Here is a 12323-nt window from a genome sequence, read left to right as displayed (position 1 = left end):
CAATAGTGCATGTTTATACCCTTCAAAGGATGCAAAGGAGGTTTTTCGCCCATGCAATATCATTGGAATTTCATAAAAACTTACATAAGATTTTGAGCATGTCATTGAAGAGATATGAATGAATTATCACATGCTAGATCTCATGGCTACTTGTCTTGTGTTACAAAAATATTAGCATATCTCATGCTAACTCTTTTGCCATGGGTTGCGTACATAACATCGATACAAGCTTAAGACTTGGAAACTTAATAGAAAAGGAATACAGATGCAGAGCAAGTTCAATTGTTGAATACAAGCAATTCATCCTATCCAAGCAGAAAAGCAGGTCGTGCACTCACAAAGAAACAATGAAGGTGGTGATAGAACTATGCCACATGACTTCTATTCCAAGACTGATAAGCAAAACAACATCGCAAGCTCAACACGAAGAGAACATGCAAGAAAGAAAATGCAAAATCTTTGATGACGACATTGTTAAAGGAGGAATATAAAGTTTTTGGTAACAACAGTTTTGGAAATTACCCTCTGCAGTACGATCGGAACAGTTAGCACGGAATCAAAGAATAACACTGAGAACTTAGAAGCACACACGCGAAAATATGCAGCGATGTCCATATTGGCCAATTTAAAAATCCATGTAAAGTGAGCTCAATCATATCAAACGCAGAGATGGTCGTTGGCATCTGGAATTGGCAGGGTCAACTACATGATCCGTTTCCAATCGGCTTTGCAATCATTGTTGTTGTACTGCACAGCCAGGAGTACAATCATAATTCATGTGACTCAAAGAAGAAATTGAAACAGTGATCTAATATCAAACATAGGTTTAAGCAAGGCTTCAGAAGGACTTTTAGTAAATCCAAGGACAATATACTGTGCTGGCAACACTCGCAAACAATTCATGGTCATACCTCCTCCATTAGATGTACAGTTCCATTCAGGATTCTTTCCCTTAGTTGTCAGCCATCACGTTCCCATATGATGCACGCGTGTAAGCAGCGGCCACGACTTTAGTTCTTACAGGAAAAAGTAGATCTCACGGAGAACTTTGCATGCCGAATCATAGTAAGGACAACTTATCTTGCACATAACTGGCCAATGTCGAGCATATAACAGGTAGACAAATAGAATGATCCATAGACAATTGTGGATTAACAGGCCACAAGTATTACATCCAGGTTTTACAGGGCCAGGCCAGAGTCATCATCTCCTTCAGGCAAAGACGAGGCGTACACGAAGAAGAGAGCCCAGATGAGAGTGGCAACACCAAGCAAAATCCACACAAGAAGGGGGTTGCTCACTCCAAGAGAGAGGCCTGTTCCCTCGGTTGAAAGCCTCTCGTCCACTAAGGCCATTGCAGGCTGAGCAGCGAGGAGGGCTGAAGCCAAAGCACCGGACATGGCCACCTCAGGGACAACAGACTTGACTGCATCCTGATCTTTGCTGGACGCGGAGCACCTAATCCCAGTATTCCTTAGAGTAGGAAGGCCTGCACTAGAGCAAAACAAACAATGTACAATACCAGTGAAAAAAAGACTCATTCTCCATGACTAGAAGGTCCACTTTACCAGGACAAATTCACAAGGTTTCTGTAGAGAGGTCAAAGACGTCGCTGGTGATTGACATCAAAGCTAGTACGAATCTATCTAGGTTCAGATGCAGAGGTAGAAAACCAACATGCTAGCATTACTGACGCCAAACGCCTCGATAGAAAAACCAAGTTAAAACATCATCAACGCTGGGAGAGTAAGCAAGTGATACACTCGTCTCAAGAAACCAAAAAGCTTCAGCGTACATTACATAAGTCACATAAATCCAGACGCAGTAGATGAATTCATGTCGCAAGGAAGTTATATTAACAGCAAAAAGGCTGACAGACGAGTGAAAGCGCATGTGCATAGAAGCAAAACCTACGTACAGGCTACTTGCAAGGCCAATTCCCACAGGTAAATGAGAGAATGGTATCAATATGATAAAAAGCCTGGTAAAGGCAATGGCGTTGCTAACGGATCAGCACCGACTCGTGGCAACGATGACAAAAGCGTAAGAAGAAAGTCTAAACTGCGAGAGAGGGGAATGGGACAGAAGGACTTACCGATGACAGGCCTGCAGGTGCTGCTAACGGGGAGAGGTTTGCTGGAGGAGACGAAGGAGCTCGGGGCCAGCGCTGAGGAGGCGGCAGTGGCAGCGAAGGCGGCCATTTCTAGGGCTTTGCGGCGATGGCGGGGGGGGCTGAGGTGGGAGAGAGAGAGAAATATCCCCGACGGTGGTGCTGCAGTTCCTTCCAAATCCTTCCTCTTCTTCTATTCTGCCTGTGCTTACTAGCTTCTTCTTCCTTATCGCATCCTTATTTTCCCCTCCTTTCCGTCGAGATAAGGTAGGCCTTCCCGGGCAATCTCCTCCCATTGCCTCTTCTTCCGCCACGTGGCAACATCGACTCTTTCTCTGCCCATTTGTGAAGGATCATGGGATGTTTGTTCCCCTTGCTCTCTTAGGGCACATGCTCTTGCAAGTGGTAATGTCAAGGTCAAATTAACTCAAGGGTTTCACCACAGTGGAGCTAATCCTCCATAGCCTGGAAAGATTCTTCACCATCTATCTGCTAACAGTCTTTTCAATAACCATGGGTAAAATCCATATTCATTGTGTGAGCAGAGTTTAACTCGCTCACTTATAGGAATTGTCTAGTCAACATTGCCATAATCAATAGTCACTCATCGGTTGCTTGGCCCTACAAAATTGTGGCCTTCCAATGTTCCTATGCATACCTTTGTGATTGGTGAGCAACCACAATCAAGCTTTTGCTTAAGGCTCATTTGCTCATATGCCTGGAAAAGTAGTCCTCATTCTCATCCAATTAAGGGTTGATTTAATTTATTTAAAGATCACTTTTTGGTTTAGACTTTCTCTCTCTATAATCTTGAGAGGAAAAATTAGTCCACTTCTCAATAAAAATGTCCGACTTTGTTTCTTGCTCCTCTATGTGCACACAACTACTAATCAACAACATGATGATGCAAGGGTATAAAACTGCTTCAACAACAAAAGCTTAATCATAACCTAATAGTAAATTAGTTAATGGTTGTTTTGAGGGTGACAAAAACTTGGCAAGGATAAGTATTGTCACCTCACAACTAACAAGAAAATAACTTGAAGCAGAAGAACTTATTTCTTTATTATAAGTATAAGAATATTATTAAGGCTCTTGAATGCAATGGACGTCATTGATAAAACTCAATTACTTTAGCAAGTGCTTGCACGAAGATGGAAGGTTGGTTCCCATGTTCTCTTACTACCATTATTGTAGGTGAATTCAGTCAAGGGAATTAAATCCACCTAATGATTTTGATGATAATTGATTGTACATTGGAGATATTGTTCCAAGCTTTAATTTACAGTCTCTATTTGTCCATTACTTCAAGGATGGCTGACCGAAGAGAGGCTGGTTTGGATGCTTAGGAGCTTAAGGATACTTTCCCAAAAACTTGATACAAACTATGGTCCTCGATCTGAAATAATGTCATCTAGTAACCCCTAATAACTATAGATACATTCGAGTTGTGCTTTTGCTAGTAACTATGTGTAGGGATAAAGTGTGTCATCTTGGTAAATCTATCAATCACCGAAAGAATCGAATCAAACCCCTTGCAAAAATGTAGATTAATGATGACACAAATAGGAGCATCGAGGCAATACATCTAGTTTTCGTTGTTAGTTGTCAAGTCAATATGTTATGACAAAATCAAATCTAGAAAGGAAGGTACTCCATCTTGCTTATTGTCGATTCAAGACTTGAGAACTCATGAAGCACTCTAAAATTTTCTAGTTCGTAATACAATTGTGATTTTGTGGAGTGTCCCCTCTAGAAGATACCTCATTGTTTCAAAAAAGTTATTAATAGCCAAAAGTTTCTTATCATGAATTTCATAAATTATTGAGGTGCTAAGAATTTTTTAGAATGAAAGGCCACTGGATGAACTTGGCCATCATCGCCAGCTTGGGAAAGAATAGTATGAAGGGCAAAATCTGATGCATCAATCTCTAAGAAGAAAGACTTGGATGGATCTACATGTATCAAGATATGGGGGATGTAGTGAAGGCTTGCCTAAGTGCTTGAAAAGTCTTCTCTATATGAAAGTTCCACATGAATTTATCATTTCCTATTAATTACGTTAGTAGCATGATGAACTTAGAATAATCCTTATTGTAAATTCGGCAAAAGTTTATGAATCCCAAGAATCATCATACATCTTGAACTGCTCTTAGTATTTCCCATCCAAGAATATTCTTCATCTTCTTCCCATCCATTGAGATTCCATTTAAAAGACAATATATCAAAGGAGTTACAATTCTAGTTAATGAAAGGAGCACTCTTTTAATCTAGCATACAAGCCATTTTTATGTAGCTTATCAAGAACTAATTGCACACAATGCTCATGCTCTCTTTTATTCTTAGAAAATGTTAGAAGAGTATCTAAATATTTTACCATAAAGCCATCCAAATGCTCAAGGAAGATGTCATTCATTAGAACTTAAAAGACCGTTAGAGCTTTTGTGAGACCAAACGGCATGACAACATATTCAAAGTCGCTAGACCTTCTATGAAAAGATGTCTTCCATTCATCACCTTCTCTTATTTTGATAAGATTATGAGCCTCATGAAGATCAATCTTTATGAATATCTTTGCTCTTCCAAGTCACTCCAAAAGTGATGGATTCAAGGGAAGTATATAATTATTCTTAATGGTTACCTTGTTGAATCCTTTGTAGTTAATACACATATTGAGAAAGCCATCCTTCTTTTTGACAAATAAAATTGGAGCTCCTATCAATGACTTTAGGTGTCATATAAAACCTTGGCTAGATTCTCATCAATATATTTTCGTAGTTTTGCCAATTCATCTTAAGATAGCTATTAGATTGGGGCAAATGGTGATTGAGCTTCCTCTTACAACTTGATGGCATAAGTATAAGGCTGGTGCTCAAGAAGCATATGTACTTTATTACTTTCAAACACGCTTGATAATCATGATATTGAAGTGGGAGAGCTTGCATGTCTTTGTTAGTCATCGATTTGCCTAGCAAAATATATACTAGAAAACTAGGACTTTTCATGGTTGCTCTCTTGAATATCTTTGCCCCTAGTCTCTCATTCCCTCTTTTAGTAAATTGTGTTAGCCTCCTTGATTTAGCTTTTTGAGTTTTTCAATTGATATTGGGATTGTGTAGTTTGAGCCAAGGTAGACCAATGGTAACTGGATTGCTTAGGCAATATATAGTATTGAATGATATGTTTGCTATAAAGTTTCTTGATGTTACCTTTACAGGATGAGTTTTATACATGACATAACTGAAGAGGATGATCATCAATGACTTCTGTAGAAACTAGGCTATATTTCTCCACAATTGTGATCATGATGCCTCTAGCAAACTTATCATACATGAGACATGCAAAGACTCCATAGCCCAAAAGTGCTTTAACCTCTAGTTGTCAATGTGATGTGTAAGCTCTTACTAATAACAACATAAAACTTGATGTAGTCTTAGTAGACAATGAGGGGCCTTCTAAGAGTTCTTGATTTTCATCCAGCCACATTGACCATATTGTGGATGGATATCCATGTTTCCCAAAAATGAGGGCATGGTAGAGCTTCATACTTGCATCCTCTTGTTAAGAAAATGTTGAGAAAACTAGCAAGGTCCTTCACAATACAAACATAATCCTTGAGAGTATCATCATTGCTTTTCTTGAGTTAACAATGGCTTCAATTGAGCCAAATCAAATTTGTCATAGACTTGATATTAGTATTGTTGTTGTGGCATCTAGACTTAATGAAGTCCCATGGTGCTTCTCTTGACACCTCTCAAATAGTCGATCGGTACATTCTACTACTTGAGAAATAAAGTAAGCTAATAATAATTTGGATCCTTAATGTAGACTTCTTATTTTGGTCTCATCAACTCTAGCTCTATTAGTGTCTTCAAAGACATTCAAGAATTATTGAACAAAATATTTGAAATCATAAAGTAAAGGAGATTCCTTCTCAAGTAATGGTGAGAACCAAGAGAGGTTTGTACCTGAGAGGAGTGTGCTATGATAAGTCCCACTTGAGAAGCATCATTAGTATAATGTTCAAGTTGCATGTGGATGAACAATTTCACTTATTGCAAAAAATCTCTAAACATTGATTTTTTCCATTGAAGTTCTTAGATAGGCTAACCTTTGGCTCCTTCTTGTAATTAGAAGGATGGCTATAGGATGTAAAAAGGCCTTCTTAATGTAGACTTGTCTATGAGAGTTGATTTTGAAGGTCTTGGATGGCTAACTCCAAAGCTTGGGACTTATTGCTTGTAACCATGCATTACTCTCATAAAGTTCTTGAATTTATTCTAAAATATTTTGTAAAGTGGTAATTATACTTTTCATCACTATGTCCATCATAAATGGCTAGATCAAGTACGAGTGTTACAAAATTAGTATGAGAGCGACAAGAGCTTGGCAACAAGGACAAGGATTTTCACCTCACAACTTATAAGATAATAACTTGAAAAATAAGATTTTATTTTTTATTAAATATTTATCCTCTAAATAATAAGACAATAAGGTACTTCTCACTATAGAGATGTTGAAAGTACCATAAACATAGCATTTTTGTGAGTGTGAATATGTGCAATCTTCATTCTCGTTGTAGCACCATCAATTGGTATCAAAGCATATGGGAGGTCTAGCTAGTACCAATAGCAAAAATCTTCACAATTTCCTCCATTTTGGATGAGTTTCAACATATGTGAATAGATCAATGTATTCTCCAACTACCTATAAAGGCTCAATTTGCTCCATTTTTTTATATGAGGCTATTTTAGGCTCCATTTTTGACCTAAAAGTGATGTAGAAATTGTTTCATCTTTTTTTTTTTTGCAATTTTGCACAAGTTTTTCAAAACTTGAAAAACATGTCAGGGCTTATAATGTTCATTGTAGAGACATTGTATATAGGTTATGATGCATTAGCAACTAGTGATATACTATTAAAAATAAGTAGTTTTAGATTACAGGTTGTTAGAAGCAAACATGTTTAGGTTATAGGTTGTTTGACATAAGCTGCAGACTATAGATTTTACCATTTTGGACTTTTCTATTAGCTATTATTGTATGTAGCAACTGTTATTAAAGTAGAGACTTTGATGTATATGCTATATCAATTTTTGTATTATGAATATGATCATATTGTCTATATATATTACTTGTAAATGAGTAAGAACAGTGTTCTTTGATGCATTGCAGTCATTTTAGGGGGATAGTCTATTGATATACTTCTAAATAGCTGGATACTATTATGCTACTATATCTGTAAGAAAGTATTAATGCAACAATACAATGTTTTGAGATTATACATTAATGTTCACAACATTTGGATAGTGATGTATGCATTATTGTTGAGTAGTGGTTCATTTTGCATCTTCACTCAAATCTAAGTCTAGAGTGCTACAAAATATTTACAAGTTTCATGGCACAGTTTGTTGATTTTGTAGTTGTTGTTACTTAATAGTTAGTTATTTTTTGCACAAATGACTTCATCATTTGTAATGAAGAGGGAATTATGTAACATCAAGAAGTTTGATGGTACTAACTTCAATTTGCAAAAGAAGAAAATCCAAGAGATCCTTCTTCAGAAGAAGCAGTTAAGACCCATAAGAGGCACATAACCAACAAACCTAGTTGAAGAGGATTGGTTGGAGCTTGATACATTGGCTAAATCCACTATTAGGTTGCACTTGGCAAAATCTATACATTTTACACGTGTGAGAACAAGACCATTGCTCATGATTTAAAAAATAAGCTATGTGATATCTATGAGAAGAAAATTACCTAGAATAAGGTGTATCTCATGAAAAAGTTTTTTAAGTTATATGTAAAGAACGGCAATACTATCACCTCTTACCATTATGAATTCAATATCATATTTAATCAAATGTATGCTTAAAAGTTGAAGTTTGAATATGAGATTAATGCAACCTTTTTGTTATGCTCCTTGCATGCATCATGAGATACCTTTAGGATATCCATCAATAATCTAGTTCTAGATAGTGATTGAAGTTTAATGATGTTGCAGATAGTTTATTGACTAAAGAGATACGGAAGAAATCCATGGACCAAGATAAAAATGGTCAACCCTTATCAACTCAAGATGAAAGAGTAGAAAACAATATAAAGACAAGAACCAATATTGTAGATAAGTCATAAAACAAATCCACATCTAAGAAATGCATTGCATGCTTCCATTGTGGTAAAATAGGTCTGGGCCTATGCCTACAAAGTCTATAGGGGGCATCGTCTTTTATCACATTTTGATGATGCAATTATGAAAGTCTGGGCTTTCACTATGGGTAGGAAAGATAAGGATTTGTCTTGTTTTCAAGAATTTTTGACACGTGAAAACTTAGTCTTGCAGGAGACTTAAGTGTCTCAAAACTAATAATGGTGGAGAATATATCTGTCATGAGTTCCAATTTCTTTGTGAAGCACATAGGATTAATAGGAAACTCATTGCACTTAGTAATCTTACCCAAAATGCTGATGTAGATTTTATGAATAGGACATTAAATGAAAGGATATTGAGTATGCTATCTAATACTAGTCTTACTCAAGGATTTTTGACTGAGGATATGTTGATTTGATGCCAGGAGGCATATTCCATGGTGGATTCCGTGCCACGGTGGATTTTATTTTTGACTGAGGATATGTTGATTTGATGCCAGGAGGCATATTCCATGGTGGATGCCATGCCATGGTAGATTCCGTGAGGTTTTACAGTGGATTCCGTACACTTTTATTACCGGGGCTCATACATAAAGTGGATTCTTTGTGCGAGAAGTTGATGGGGACGCCTATCCTTTTCGGGCGTTTTGTTAATTTTATGTGTACATGGGTGATTCCATAGAGGGTGATTCCGCAAAATACATATTTAATTAATAAACGTTTATGAGTTTAGAGTGCACATTCATGATAAATTAAGGTTAGGATTGATTTCTAACCAATTAATTTATTTATATAGTTGAAGACTGCTAGGTATTCACTTTTGTCGGTTTAATTGTATTATTTTACTAACGATTGTGAATATGTAGAGATAGCAGCAGTGGCAATGGAAAGCATTGGAGGATAGCGTGTATTCAAATTTATTGTCAATATTTTGATGGGCACATACCTTAGGCATGGCGCCTATATTTTGTCGCGCTTATTTATCAAGGCGCTTGATATTTATTTATTATTTTTGTATGTGCATGGGCGCTTGATTTAGATATTTGTATTTGGACATTGTATTTGGATACGCCTGACTTCTTGGGCGCCCATTAGCTTTATTTCTATTTGGCACAAAAGCAAACTCAAAAGCTAAAGCGTGCTATTTTGTAATTTGGGCTATTATTTGAGCTTGAAGATGATTAATACATAAAATACAAGCTTTGTGGAGTATTCACACAAGGCATGGGGGGAGATTGCACCCAATTGGTCTCTTGTTCATGTCATGCAAGCTTTCTACATTGATTTGTGTGCAAAAAGTAGAGTTCTTTTGTTCTTGGGGACCTTTTGACACTCACTACGCGCGCTTACGGCATCCGATCTGTACACCAGTGGTATCAGAGCGAAGCTGAGACCGAGAGCTTCCAATCGCTTACCATCTTGAGTGAAGGTGGAGTTCCTGGAACGATCGAGCTCTACAGTCAGTTTCATCGCGAACGGTCGATACCAGTGACTTCCTGGCAATCAAGAACCCCTATCTGCATCCTCTGATCACGAAGGACCGGCTTGAGGAGACGGAGGACCACTTGTACATCTCCTTCTTCAAGTCGTTTTGAACCAGAGACAGTAAGCTCCTCTTCCATATCCAAAAGCTTAAAAGCTTAAAGTCAAAGCTTAGTATTAATCTTTAAAAAGCTTCATCCAATAAATTCAACGATCGGCAGCAAGAGGACGTCCTCAATGGCGTCGATTTCATCGCCAACATATTGACGTCCTCAAAAATCACACGACTGGTTAAATTCACTAAAGCTCTCTAATCCACTAAGTTACTCCAAGTCTTCCAAGTTCTATTAGTTCTGCAAGTCACCTAAGTTCACAGTAGTCATAAAAGACTTACTTCAACCACTCCCATAAAGTCTGTTCACACGTAGAAGCACAGAAACCGTTTATTGCTCTCTGGAAGACCCTGTTCCTATTTGCAGATTTGCTAGACCAGTTTCAACAAATGTAGAAGGTCATGCGTAGGTTATACGAAGATTATACGCAACTTCTACGAAGACAATGAAAATTGCAATCGCAAAAGAGAGAGACTATAAAAGCCAAACAAAATATATAAGCCTTGTATACTCGACTTTGAGCTACGCTCATCCTGCTAATTAGATTTCGAGAGTGTGAGGTCTTTTGAATTTTACAGGATGACGGAACAACATATGGACGATCTTATGGCTGAAGGTGATTTACCCGAACCAACGATGGAACAAAAATTGGATTTGATTATGATGCAACTTGATGAAGAACGAAGAGCCCGACAAGATTTGCAAGTTCAATTGGCCAATTTGCAACGAACTACCATCGACAAAGATGGACCGCAACCCGAAGATCTTATACGACGTACCATCGATGCGACACTCGAAGCCCAATCCATCCACAAGAAACAAAGATAAGTAAAAGAAACTTCAAATTTCGTACTTTCAATGGATCTCGAGATGGAAAGACTGTACTTGCATTTATCAGTCAGTTTGATGATTACTTTCGTGAAGAGACATATACTAAGAAAGACCAAATTAAATGTGTCACTAACCATTTAGTTGATCGAGCATCTCTATGGTGGACTGTGGTTCACAAGAGCATTGATTGTCCCACTACCTGGGAGAGTTTCCAAAAGAAGTTTTTGCAGAATTTCCTTCCTCCTCAATTCCATGAAAAAGCCATAAAGCAATGGGATCTTCTACAGCAAAGAGATCGTGAACCTATTTTCCAATACATTGAACATTTTTTGAATGCTCTACTACAATTATGCATGCTCGAAGATGTACTTGAAGCAACTCACAAATGCGAGTTTATGTCTGGCCTACTTGGACATTACTATGCTGAAGTCAATATGTTCAAGCCTACAACCCTTGAAGATGCAATTTCTTTGGCTCATGGCACTGAAGACAAGATTCGAGGAAGAGACAAGCGTCCACAACAATTTCAAACTAATGGTAACTATGGTTCCAAGCAATTCAATTCAAATTTTAGAAGATTCAATCAAAGTCGTTTTCTTCCATCTTCATTCAGTAAGTCTTGGACACAACCACCTGCTTTGCCATCAAATACCAATCCAAACCTAGGCCATCCTCACAGCCAAATCCCAATATTCCTAAACTTCCTACTTACCAACAATGTATCTAAAGCCAAACCCATAATTTGTTACAAATGCCATCAACCTAGACATCTAGCAGCCAATTGCCAATCGAAAAAGCCACCTCTCCATATCAATTATCTTGGAGTAATGGAAGAAGAAGAACGTGAGGAAATGCCTGACTTTACAGAAGATGATGATGACATTGGTACTACTTCGGATACTTTGCCAGGTATGCCAACTCCATTCTTTGTTGACAATGAAATGTTTTGTGAATGGTAAAGAAAATACTATTTTACATGATGATGGTAGCACACATGATTTAATTTCTGCAAAGTTAGTGAAAGAATTGAATTTACAAACTCTTTCTACAAATTATCACATTAAAGCAACATTCTTAGGCACAAGATATAATGGAACACAAGAAGTGCATAATTTAGAAATTAAAATTGGTAAATATTTCCTAGTTGTACCTTTGCAGTCTAGTGACATTATCTTAGGTATGCCTTCGCGTCATCAGTATAACCCTGACATAGATTATTCTACGCATTCAATTAAAATTTATTTTCAAGGAAAATAAATTACATTGCATGGTATGCACGCTTTTAATAATTTTCCACTGCATACTCATGCTCAAGCTAAACGTGCATTACATAAAAGTAGCAAATCTTATTTAATATGGGTAAATGAACTTCAAGCTAAAGAAAAACATATGCATCCTAGGCATACACAATTTCTTGCTCACTTTAAAGATTGTTTTGATGATGATTTACCATCTGGACTACCACCTTCACGTCTTGAAGATCACAAAATAGATTTAATTACTGGTACACAACCACCATGTAAAGCACCATATAGGCATAACCAAATTGAACAGAAAGAAATTCAAAATCAAATAGAGGAATTGCTTAACAGAGGATTAATTCAACCTGGTAGTTCTCCATTTGGTGCACTTGTCTTA

At 37.3% G+C, this 12323-nt stretch overlaps 1 protein-coding gene across 1 annotated transcript; it reads right to left on the bottom strand.

Moving 5' to 3' along the window:
• Window positions 1–1117: 1117 nt before the first annotated feature.
• On the bottom strand, window positions 1118–2338 carry PSBW (photosystem II reaction center W). The gene is made up of 2 exons (XM_087670196.1): window positions 2096–2338; window positions 1118–1489 (listed from the first exon to the last, which is right to left on the bottom strand). The coding sequence occupies exons 1-2, from the start codon at window positions 2199–2201 to the stop codon at window positions 1182–1184; spliced, it is 414 nt and encodes a 137-aa protein (XP_087526322.1). The 5' UTR covers window positions 2202–2338; the 3' UTR covers window positions 1118–1181.
• Between the last annotated feature and the right edge of the window lie 9985 nt (window positions 2339–12323).

The sequence above is a fragment of the Lygodium microphyllum genome, chromosome 28, assembly GCF_053477565.2.
Source record: "Lygodium microphyllum isolate KBCC chromosome 28, Lygodium_microphyllum_v1.1.10, whole genome shotgun sequence".
In the NCBI taxonomy this organism is placed as follows: domain Eukaryota; kingdom Viridiplantae; phylum Streptophyta; class Polypodiopsida; order Schizaeales; family Lygodiaceae; genus Lygodium; species Lygodium microphyllum.
Note: the sequence above shows the minus strand (reverse complement) of the source record. Positions and strands in the feature narration are given on the sequence as shown.

Bases quoted from the DNA above. Each gene is read 5' to 3' on its own strand.
- PSBW (XM_087670196.1), bottom strand. From the start codon at position 2,201: ATGGCCGCCTTCGCTGCCACTGCCGCCTCCTCAGCGCTGGCCCCGAGC. The intron at 1,490-2,095 runs GTAAGTCCTTCT...GCTCTAGTGCAG, and splicing joins CACCTGCAGGCCTGTCATCG to GCCTTCCTACTCTAAGGAAT.